The 12014-nt window shown below is 43.0% G+C and overlaps 1 protein-coding gene across 2 annotated transcripts in view; it reads right to left on the reverse strand.

Annotated features, from left to right (window-relative positions):
- The window catches only part of LOC115127026 (contactin-associated protein-like 4), a 192161-nt gene that overhangs the window by 84334 nt on the left and 95813 nt on the right, over window positions 1-12014 (reverse strand). For both annotated transcript variants that reach the window (XM_029656678.2, XM_029656672.2), the window contains exon 5: window positions 11170-11379. In XM_029656678.2, the coding sequence (XP_029512538.2) occupies window positions 11170-11379 (210 nt within the window). The remainder of the gene's footprint in view (window positions 1-11169; window positions 11380-12014) is intronic.

Raw genomic sequence — 12014 nt, forward strand, 5'->3', positions numbered from 1 at the left:
CAAAAATGGAGGAGGCAAGTGGAAAGGGGAAAAAGGTAAGGAACTTGTCTGTCGGCCCTGTATTAAATACAAAAATTGGCTATAGAAAATTGTGAAAAATAAAAAAGTATACCAGTTTTATCTAAGGACCAAAAAATTGACATCTGCACCATACAGGTTGCAAAATAGTTTGGGAATAGATTTTCGATGTACCACAAAACCACGCCGGATTCAAAACTTAGAATGTTTCACTTTAATTATACAAAATTCTTGCAACCAATAGAATACATGAAGGATACAACCATCGCAGCTCTGCAGAATCATTAGATCACTTTTTTTGGTACTTCCCATATGCGAAGTAATTACAATATAGCAATTAAACACTGGAATGGTAGATCGGCAGAAGATGAATGTGCAAGTAGAGATACTCGGGTGCAAAGGAGCAAAATAAATAAATAGATACCAGTATGGGGATGAGGTAGGTAGATAGATGGACTATGTACAGGTGCAGTGATCTGTAAGCTGCTCTGACAGCTGGTGCTTAAAGCTAGTGAGGGAGATGTGAGTCTCCAGCTTCAGAGATTTTTGCAATTCGTTCCAGTCATGGGCAGCAGAGAACTGGGAGGAAAGACGACCAAAGGAGGAATTCGCTTTTGGGGTGACCAGTGAGATATACCTGCTGCAGCGCGTGCTACGAGTGGGTGCTGCTATGGTGACCAGTGAGCTGAGATAAGGCAGGGTTTTACCTAGCAGAGACTTGTAGATAACCTGTAACCAGTGGGTTTGGCGACGAGTATGAAGCGAGGACCAACAAACGAGAGTGTACAGGTCGCAATGGTGGGTAGTGTATGGGGCTTTTGTGACAAAACGGATGGCACTGTGATAGACTGCATCCAGTTTGTTGAGTAGAGTGTTGGAGGCTATTTTATAGATGACATCACCAAAGTCGAGGATCGGTAGGATGGTCAGTTTTATGAGGGTATGTTTGGCAGCATGAGTGAAGGATGCTTTTTTGCGATATAGGAAGACAATTCTAGATTTAATTTTGTATTGGAGAGTCTGGAAGGAGAGTTTACAGTCTAACCAGACACGCAGCTATTTGTAGTTGTCCACGTATTCTAAATCAGAGCCGTCCAGAGTAGTGATGCTGGACGGGCGAGCAGGTGCGGGCAGTGAACGATTGAATAGCATGAATTTAGTTTTACTTGTGTTTAAGAGCAGTTGGACGCCACGGAAGGAGAGTTGTATGGCATTGAAGCTCGTCTGGAGGTTAGTTAACACAGTGTCCAAGAAGGGGCCAGTAGGATACAGAATGGTGTCGTCTGCGTAGAGGTGGATCAGAGAATCACCAGCAGCAAGAGCAACATCATTGATGTATACAGGAAAGAGTCGGCCCGAGAATTGAACCCTGTGGCACACCCATAGACACTGTCAGAGGTCCAAACAGGCCCTCCGATTTGACACACTGAACTCTATCAGAGAAGTAGTTGGTAAACCAGGCGAGAAAATCATTTGTGAAACCAAGGCTTTCGAGTCTGCCAATAAGAATGTTGTGATTGACAGAGTCGAAAGCCTTGGCCAGGTCGATGAATACGGCTGCACAGTAATTTCTCTTATCGATGGCGGTTATGATGTCGTTTAGAACCTTGAGCGTGGCTGAGGTGTCCCCGTGACCAGCTCTGAAACCAGATTGCATAGCAGAGAAGGTATGGTGGGATTCGAAATGGTCAGTAATCTGTTTGTTAACTTGGCTTTTGAAGACCTTAGAAAGACAGGGTAGGATAGATATAGGTCTGTAGCAGTTTGGGTCTAGAGTGTCACCCTTTTTAAAGAGGGGGATGACCGTGGCAGCTTTGCAATTTTTGGGAATCTCAGATGATACGAAAGAGAGTAGAACAGGCTAGTAATAGGGGTTGCAACAATTTCGGCAGATAAGTTTAGAAAGAGAGGGTCCAGATTGTCTAGCCCGGCTGATTTGTAGGGGTCCAGATTGTGCAGCTCTTTCAGAACATCAGCTATCTGGATTTGGGTAAAGGAGAAATGGTGGGGGCTTTGGCGAGTTGCTGTGGAGGGTGCCGGGCAGTTGACCGGGGTAGGGGTAGCCATGTGGAAAGCATGGCCAGCTATAGAGAAATGCTTGTTGAAATTCTCAATTATAGTGGATTTATCAGTGGTGACAGTGTTTCCTAGCCTTAGAGCAGTGGGCAGCTGGGAGGAGGTGCTCTTATTCTCCATGGACTTTACAGTGTCCCAGAATTTTTTTGAGTTAGTACTACAGGATGCAAATTTCTGTTTTGAAAAGCTTGCCTTAGCTTTTCTAACTGCCTGTGTATATTTGTTCCTAACTTCCCTGAAAAGTTGCACATCACGGGGGCTATTCGACAAGGGCAGACAGGTCTGGAGTGAGAGGGGCATGCTTATTGAGAGGGGCATGCTTATTTAAGATCGTGAGGAAGGCACTTTTAAAGAATAGCCAGGCATCATCTACTGACGGGATGAGGTCAATGTCATTCCAGGATACCCCGGCCAGGTCGATTAGAAAGGCCTGCTCGCAGAAGTGTTTCAGGGAGCATTTGACAGTGATGAGGGGTGGTCGTTTGGTTGCAGACCCATTACGGATGCAGGCAATGAGGCAGTGATAACTGAGATCTTGATTGAAAACAGCAGAGGTGTATTTGGAGGGAGAGTTAGTTAGGATGACATCTATGAGGGTGCCCGTGTTTACTGATTTGGGGTTGTACCTGGTAGGTTCATTGATAATTTGTGTGAGATTGAGGGCATCAAGCTTAGATTGTAGGATGCTTTTTTTGTAGCAAGTCCAAGTTTAGGTCACCTAGTAGCACGAGCTCAGAAGATAGATGGGGGGCAATCAATTCACATATGGTATCGAGGGCACAGCTGGGGGCAGAGGGAGGTCTACAGCAAGTGGCAACAGTGAGAGACTTGTTTCTGGAAAGGTGCATTTTTAGAAGTAGAAGCTCAAATTGTTTGGGTACAGACTTAGATAGCCTGCAGAGTTCTGTATTACTATCTTTGCAGTAGATTGCAACACCGCCGCCTTTGGCAGTTCTATCTTGGCGGAAAATGTTAGTTAGCGATGGAGATTTCAGGGTTTTTGGTGGGAGTGGAGCTAGGCACTGCAGGACCAGGATTAACCTCCACATCACCAGAGGATCAGAGGAGAAGTAGGATAAGGGTACGGCTAAAGGCTATACGAACTGGCCATCTAACACGTTCGGAACAGAGAGTAAAAAGAGCAGGTTTCTGGGCACGATAGCATAGATTCAAGGCATAGTGTACAGACAAAGGTAAGGTAGGATGTGAGTACATTGGAGGTAAACCTAGGCATTGAGTAATGATGAGAGAGATAGTCTTTAGAGATGTTTAAACCAGATGAAGGCTGGGACTAAAAACAAACAAAATAAATAAAATATCCTGTCTGTAAAATGTATAGAGTATGTATAAGCTGGATGTAGAAGCCTAAGAATTGTTTATCCATTCATTTACTCCAATTAGGGGAGGGGTAGTAGGGTTAGGGGAGGGGTGGTAGAGTTAGGGGAAATAATAAACTAAAATATATTTACATTATATGGGGGATACAGCAGACACTGAGCTAGGATTAGGGGAAGATAACTAAGGAAAATATATTTGAAATAATATATAGATTTACAAAAGGGCGAGACCCAAATGCAGGCACAGAAGACAGATGGTTGGAGTCTTACAATGTTTATTAATCCAAAGGCGTAGGCAGGAGAATGGTCGTAGACAGACAAAAAGGTCAAAACCAGATCAGAGTCCAGGAGGTACAGAGTGGCAGACAGGCTCGTGGTCAAGGCAGGCAGAATGGTCAGGGAGGCAGGTACAGAGTCCAGAAACAGGCAAGGGTCAAAACCAGGAGGACTAAAAAAAGGAGAATGCAAAAAGCAGGAGAACGGCAAAAACGCTGGTTTACTTGGAAACATACAAGACGAACTGGCACAGAGAGACAGGAAACACAGGGATAAATACACTGGGGAAAATAAGCAACACCTGGAGAGGGTGGAGACAATCACAAGGACAGGTAAAACAGATCAGGGCGTGACATATATGTGGGATTGGAAATTATGCAGACAATTACATTGATATATATATAAAAATTGAAGGATAAACACTCCAGACAGCCTACCCGACCACTCAGAGGCATCCGCATGGTCCTAAAGCACACAGTTGCCTCGTTTTGTATCAGATTCCAATGATAAAACTGGGGGGGACAAAAATGCAATTTCAGAATGTGGGGGAGGGGGACATGTCCCCCCATCCCCAGTGAAAGTTGCGCCCCTGTTCAGATGAACAAAATATGAGTTGGCCTACTGTATGTTATCTGGCTATGTTCCATGCCATAGGATGTAGGCTTGTTAATTTAGCTGACAAGATATGCTTATAAGTCTCATGCCATTATTTTATATTATATGATTTTATAGTAAGAAGAATAGAATAGCTGAATAAAATAAAAAGGATATTTTTCCCCATTCCAGAGCGAGTTTGCATATATAGTGGCTACGTTGAACATAAAAGTGATAATTTGAAACAGGTCATATATACTAGATTTAGAGATATTTAGCAGCTTTAGTTGATACAAACCTTAGAATTCCAAACATATATGGGCTGCATCATCCGACTATAGGCTATTGATAATTTGAGAAAATCAAAAAATAAAGAAAAAGCTTGCACTGTGTCCCTTGCCTCAGGCTGCACAGCTGTTCTCTCGTCAAGTGAACATATTTTCACCCTTCAGACTATTCTCAATGTAATATTGTCTTTAGTAATATGTCAAATTAGTTTAAATTTAGAAAGTCTCACTATCAAATGAGCAAGAACAGAGGCAGGGGGGAACAAAATGACATGTCATTTGTATGCACTCGAATAGACACTTTCGGTCAGTTTTTCAATGATGCCGGGTAGGCTACTTCGGTTTTACAGCGGAGCATGTGCTTGATATATGAGCAGCTGAGAAATGAAGATAAAAACACTTATTTCACTCCATGCATCAACCACTGTTTGAGGACCATGCTCTCGCTAAGCGACAGGTGATATTCCCGCTCAAACTCCATGTGCCATGGGCTCTCCAACCCTGTTCCTGCTGCTACCCAGTGCTTCCTTTGGGATACATGAAATCTCAAACTCATTCCACAGACGGCTGAGTTTCTGCAGGTTTTTGCTTTTTCCTTTCAATTAAGACCTAGACAACTTGGCGAGGGGAGTTCCTCACTAATTAGTAACCTTAATTAATCAATCAAGTGTGGAGCAAAAACCTGCCGGCCCTCGGTGGAATGAGTTTGACACGTGACCTAGAGCTGTACATTCTGTCCCAGACTGGTGGATAGACATTTATTTTAGCTAACATAAGGTAACCAATCTATCCAGTATGCATAATAAGGCAGTCCACACTCAAAGGGGATTACTCAAATGTGTTTCATTTTGGAGTATAGGCTAGTCCAATAATGTACCAAAGACTCCTTAAATTGGCCAGAGCAAAACACTTTTAGATTTTAGTTCACAAAACAACCCTTAATATACCTCTACGCATTTACAATACCCTTACAATATTTACGGCTGACATATTTGTAACTCTGTTGGATACAATCACCACCCCACATCCAGAACGCACTGGAGCAGGTCACAATGACCCTTGTATATTTGCATCCAATAAATATTACAGATGACAGTTAAGATTTTGGGATGAAATATGAGCCAGTGGGGCACAATATAAACCGACATTTTGATGAATGTAAACTACAAAGGAAATGGAATGGTTTTGGATACTGGACATAAATCTTGGCAAGCCCATTCGTTTAATTCATTTTCACGCACGGGCTGCGAAGTGGCTGCAAACAGCCTGTGACTGTCTGCCTGTGCCTTGGTCGTGGAACTGCCTATGTTTTTCAATGTGAGCACTGCAGCCTTGGTTCATGTTGGCTGCACAGTGTTGACTCATGAAAAAGCCTTTTCCAGAGCTTCGTTGACACTGTGTGTATGTGTGCGCTCGTACATAGATACTGTATTTGAGTGTTTTGATGTCTGTATGGGCATGATGTAAGGCGCGAGAGTGGTTTGGTTGTTTTCCTCAACAACTGGTATGTAGGGGTTTATGGAATTTCACAATGAAGCTGTACAGTATGAACATGTGTGTTTGTTTGAGCGTGCGTTTGAATGTAACTCACAGAGCAGATGAAGTTGGTGCTATAGTAGTAGCAAATGTTTTCTACAAGTTCTCTATGCGGGTTTCTGCCAGAGCCAGTTTAGTAACAGCTTTAAAGTGCAGTGTGCCCCTACAGCACTGTAAATCTCTCCTTTCTCAATCCACTGAGGAGTGGATGGAGAAAGAATGGCCTGCCATCCCTCCTCACACTACCTCACACAGCCATGACAAGGCCCTTTGTGGTGAAAACTACTCTGACAAACGGCACTCGCTGATTACCTCAAAGAGAAAGAACACGGGGCAGCGCGTCTCAAATGGCACCCTATCCCTTATATAGTGCACTACTTTTGACCAGCACCCATTGGGCAGTGTGCACTATAGGGAATAGGGTGCCATTTGGGGGACACCACAAGGCGACTATAGCGTTTCACTTCAAGCTAGCCATCACGATAACAGAAACTGTGCAGAGAAAGCGTCTTGACAGGGGAATGACACCCGTTATAGTAGTAGAGCGAGGAGAGGACAATCCCCCAGATAACCATCTCCGTCTCCTCTACATTGTTATTGTAATATTGTGACATACATCAGCGTTGTGGGTACGAGAGGTACAGTATGCTCCAGTTACTAATGGCATATTGGATGTCTGATGCTTTCAAAGCACTTTTACCATCCTGTATAGAGGACTCAATCGCAATGCTTTCCTGTATTGGGACTGTTTCATTTCAGGATTTAACACGTGTAAAATGGCTGTTTGCACCATAGCTCCAGGGCTAACACACAGTCAGAGGTACTGACCTAAATTACACAGTCTACAAACTGCAAGGCCCAGAGAGAGACAGGCAGACAGACAGACAGAGATACAGACAGAGAACAGAAGAGAGCACCTGTGTCAAATGAAATCATGCTGTATTTCAAGAGATCGTGCCAATTTGACCCAGCATTGATATCAAGCAGAGGAAGCAGCACACGGACGAAATAGACGCAACGTTACATTCATGTCAGGGGTGTGGTGGCACGGAGAGGAAGAGTAGCAGAGACAGACAGAGCAGACAGAGAGGATACAACTGCAAATGGCAAATTACTGCATGAGAAGCAAATTGGAAAGAGAGAGAGGGGGAGGGAGAGAGGGGTGAGGATTGGGATAAAAATGTGAAAAAAAAGCCTGATGAATGACAAGAGGGAAAGAGGAAAACAGTGAAGTGGCGTCAAATACGGAGATGGAGTGCGTTTCAGACAAGCACTTTGATTGAGTTGGAGACGCATTGCTTTTGTCAGCGCCGGTCCATGTCAGGATAAGCAGAATAACATGTAATCTCTCGTCCCGTCATAAACGACGGATGGTTTTAATTTTCTCCCTCTGAGCTTTCCTCTCAAATGACAGAGCTGAACTGCGGTTTACTGTCAGCACGTTGACAATCAGCTCGATTCAATCACAGGGTGGAGAGGAAAACAGCGATTGCAGGGGAAATGAAACTGCTGTTGAGGGAATTCAGTTTGAATTCAGTTTGTTGGAGAGGTGTCGGGGGGCGAGCAGGTGGCAGGGCTCTAAGATAGAACAGAAAAGGCAATACGTAGACTCTAGGCTCCAGAGCAGGCCTGGGCAATTATTTTCCATGGAGGACCACATTAGAATATATTTTTTTGCCATCGCGGGCCAGAATCATATTACAGGAGTATACATCATGTGTATGACTGTGTTGACAGATATATCTACTGGAAATCACGTCCAGATGGCTACTTATTTTACTTTTTTAACAAGCACAGAAATAAACCACATCGGTGTTCTCCTTTTGGTAGGTATTTTCATTATTAAACATGCAATGAACTACACAGAGGGAAAAGCATTCAGCACCACGGACCGAACTCTTGTTAAGAGGTATGCACAAAAACACAAGAGAGAGAGAGAGAGAGCTCAACATTACATTTAAACTTCTCAATCAGTGTGAGGACTGAAGTCTCTGATGGGCATTGACTAGAGCAGTGAAGTCAGGTGTAGTTTCTGACGTCGCTATGCGCAGGATTGCTGAGAGGTGAGAGTCAGTAAGAGATGATCTGTGCCTTGACTTGTTATATTTCATCACCGAACATGTCTGTTCACATACGTAGGTTGACCCAAACAGTACAAACATCTTCTGAGCATGACTCCTAATCTTTGGAAAGTCATGGAGAGATGCATAGAACCTCGTCAGTGACATTGTTTTGAATAGTTCTCCAATCACTGCATCAGACTGAAGATCGATAAGCTCAAGTTGCAGGTACATTTCCCTTGAAGGCTTTGACAAGGCTGTACATCTGATGTGCAAAAAGGCCCTTCACTTGTAGTTTGGAATTCTGTTCATTCATGAGGGCCATGATGTCCACGGAGAAGGCAAAATCAGCCAACCATTCTTTATCTTACAGTTGAGGGAAATCCACATATTTTCCTTTAATTTGAAAAACTCAGCAATCTCCGACTTCAGGTCCCACACCCTTTTAAGCACCTTCCTCAAACTCAGCCATCTCGTGTTTGTGTGGTAGGGGAGATCTGCATCACCCGACTCTGTCTCTTCAAACAGTGAGACAAACTGCCTGTGGTTTAAAGATTTTGCTCTTATGAAGTGTATCACTTTAGTGACTGTATCCACAACATGGCTTATTTTCAGAACACACTTACAGAGCACCTCCTGATGAATAATGCATTGCAGGAAAATCATTTTCTGATCTGGGTTCAACTCAGCTACTTGATCTTGTATCCTTTTCAAAAAGCCAATGTTTTTTCCTGTCAAGGTTAGGCACCTATCAGTGGTCACACTGGATAACTTTTCAAAACTCAGTGCCAGCTTTGCCACACACTTATTAACCTTCTCCAACAAATATTTCCCCATTTCATTGACTGCACTGAGGCAAGCTCCTCTGTAATTTCAAAGTCTGGGGTTATGCCTCGTAATAATATCAACAACTGTGCCGTGTCACGGGCATCACTGCTCTCATCCAGGGCCCAGGAGAAATAGGTGAAATCCTTTATCTTGTCTTTCAACTGTTGTTCCATATTCTCTGCGACGTCCTCACCGTGTCAATGTTAGTCTTAACAGGGAAACATTTTCAAACAGCTTTTTCTTGTCAGGGCAAAGTATTGCTCCGGAGTCAATTAAACATTCTTGAATAAATTCACCCTCATCAAATGGCTTGCTATGTTTAGCAAATTTGTGGTACATAGCGAGCTCTCGCAATTACGTTGTTTGCTGAATGCAGTTTTGTGAAAAGTCCTTGCTGCTTTTGCAACTGAGAAAGCAACTCTTTCGATCCACTTGCCCCCTGCTCAGAAGACATATTCCTATATCTCTCTGCACGCTTCGTCTGGAAGTGTCTTGACAAGTTGTAGTCTTTCAAGACAGCAATGCTCTCTTTGCACACTAGGCACACAGCTTTCCCTGATACCTCAATGAATAAATATGTTGATGTCCACTCTTTCTGGGACACCCTACATTCATTGTCTACTTTCCTTTTCTTTGAAATCCTTTGCACAAGTTCTAGCTAGCCGCCATTTGTAACGTTGACGTGTGCGTCAGCCTGTCAGTCACTGTCTGTCCTTGTGCAGTTGTTATTTCTAAATAAATGTCCCACAAGCGGTGGGAGTTAAATCAAAGCTTTTTCATTTGAATGACAAAATACATTTTTTAAAACTTGACTAATCGCAAATTCTTTTTGAATCAGGTCGCCGCGTATTGCCCCTGGGCCGGCCTTTGCCCTGCTCTAGAGAGTGAACCTAACCTAGAACTGCCTAGAGGGAGTGCCTATAAGCTATTGTTGGAAGAGATATATGGAGGAGGTATTTTGACCTCAATGGGAAAACCTGGTCAAATAAATGTTAAATCACAAATGGGTATAAACTCCTACAAACAGACTTTTGAAATGTCCACACCATGCTCAGACAAGAGTGCCTGCCTATCCAGGTGTGTAAGTATCTACTTCCACCAGAAATGAAATGCTCAAACATCTTTGTCACTCAAATAGATTGTGGTCTCACAACTGTCTTCAGTTAGGCCTCAGTCATCAATGCACTGTAACATGGAATTTGAAAAAAATAAATCACGATGATAGATACTGTAGCCTATGGCCATTTTGATTGATTTAGTCCAGCAGGCAATTTGATCATTTCAAGTAGTTTGATATACGATGATTGGTTTTTACCTTTTATTCTGTTTTTGGCACAGATCCACTTGCTTTCTCTTTTCCCCATCCTTCTATTTTGAAAATCATGTCTTTCCAGAAAAAGATTGTCCAGTAAAATATTTAGGTCTACCACTACTAATGAATAACAGAGCATTATTGTAAAGACCCTTTATTGGGTTTTGGGATTAGATATCCTAACCAACTACAGTATACAGCAAACTACCATATCCAGCAACAAGGTATCCTGACCTAAATAATTCAGTAAATATATTGTTATGCCCCTAAATTATCTTAACTGTCTCAACAATCCTATGCAGGCCAACAGAGTATTAGACATGATTAATGTGCTGAAAGTACATCTGCACTACAGTGTGCGTGCTGGCATGCATGTGCTCTGTGTGCTCCATGTGCTCTGTGTGTGCGTGTGTGTGTGTCTTGTACGCTCCGTAAAATTTTAGTAAAGTAGATCTGCACTAAGCACTAACCTCCCTGTAGAGACAGAGAGAGAGGTGTCTCTCCTGCCCTCCTTCTATCCTAGTGGAGCGCTAGGCTGAGCAAGGCTGGGAGGAGGGCCAGGAGGAGGGCAAGCTGGGAGGTGTAGTATGCAATAGACAGATGGTCCTGCTAAGAGGTGTAGCATATGTCGATGCCTTCGACAAGCTGGCTCCCAGACAACACAGTACCCACTTGAAGTTCAGCCCCACTTCAAACTTTCTTTTCCGGCTCTGCTGTGCTGTACGTACTAAGTAGTCAATGTATCGGCACTAAACACACGCCTAACTGTGAAAACCATACATCGCATAAAAAGTAGAGTAGACGCTGTAGGATATTATGGGATGGTACTGTGATTAGTACTGTACCTTTTCTGAGGTGGAGTAAAAGTGTTCCTTTGTGCAACTCCAGCGTGAGGCTGCGATCGTGTTGTCCCTCTGTGTGTATCAGTGTCCCAGAGTTCTGCAGGGTTTTGAACTTCAGAGAGATACTGTCTTTGGCTGTTCGAATTGGTGTTGGGTTGGGGCTGAACCTGTAGAGCAAGCAGCCGCTGCCGTCAAAACTTGCCACATCAGACTCTGCAAAAAAAAACATATTCATTAAGTAAAGATTCTACAGTAGGATGTAGTACAATCAGACTCTGCAAACGAGAGATTACATTACAGCAAGATTCTGCACTAGGAGAGTAGAAATGCATATCACAACCCACATATTCAGCAGAAAGACAAACGCATACATTATTTTCAGTTGTAGTTGTAAACCAACTGGAATAACTGAATTTAAACCACTTAAGAGAATAGGTGAGGCATGAGGAGGTGATTCAGTCTCAAAGTGGTGGTCATTCAGAGTGTTCAGTATTTTCATTAGCTATTAGCTATACATTATAGACTCCAGTGTGTGCTGGTTGAGTGAGATTCAGATAAGAAGCTAATTTCTCCATACTTAACTGCTTCTAATGAAGCGGGGTAGCCTTTGTCCCTCACACATCAAACCACTTCAATGATTAAAGACCTGTGATTAAGAACACTTTAATATGAGGGTACTGACACATTTGATCATTTCTCTTATATTTGATCTTATTTATATTGTTGGTAATGTACAGTGGGGGGTATACCATTAGGCAAAAGAGGCCTCACACCATCAATGGGCCTCATGAGCTGGGCATATTTATTATTATATATATTTTTGTATAAAAAATAATTTCTCCGTTTGA

The sequence above is a fragment of the Oncorhynchus nerka genome, linkage group LG4 (assembly GCF_034236695.1).
Source record: "Oncorhynchus nerka isolate Pitt River linkage group LG4, Oner_Uvic_2.0, whole genome shotgun sequence".
Lineage (NCBI taxonomy): Eukaryota > Metazoa > Chordata > Actinopteri > Salmoniformes > Salmonidae > Oncorhynchus > Oncorhynchus nerka.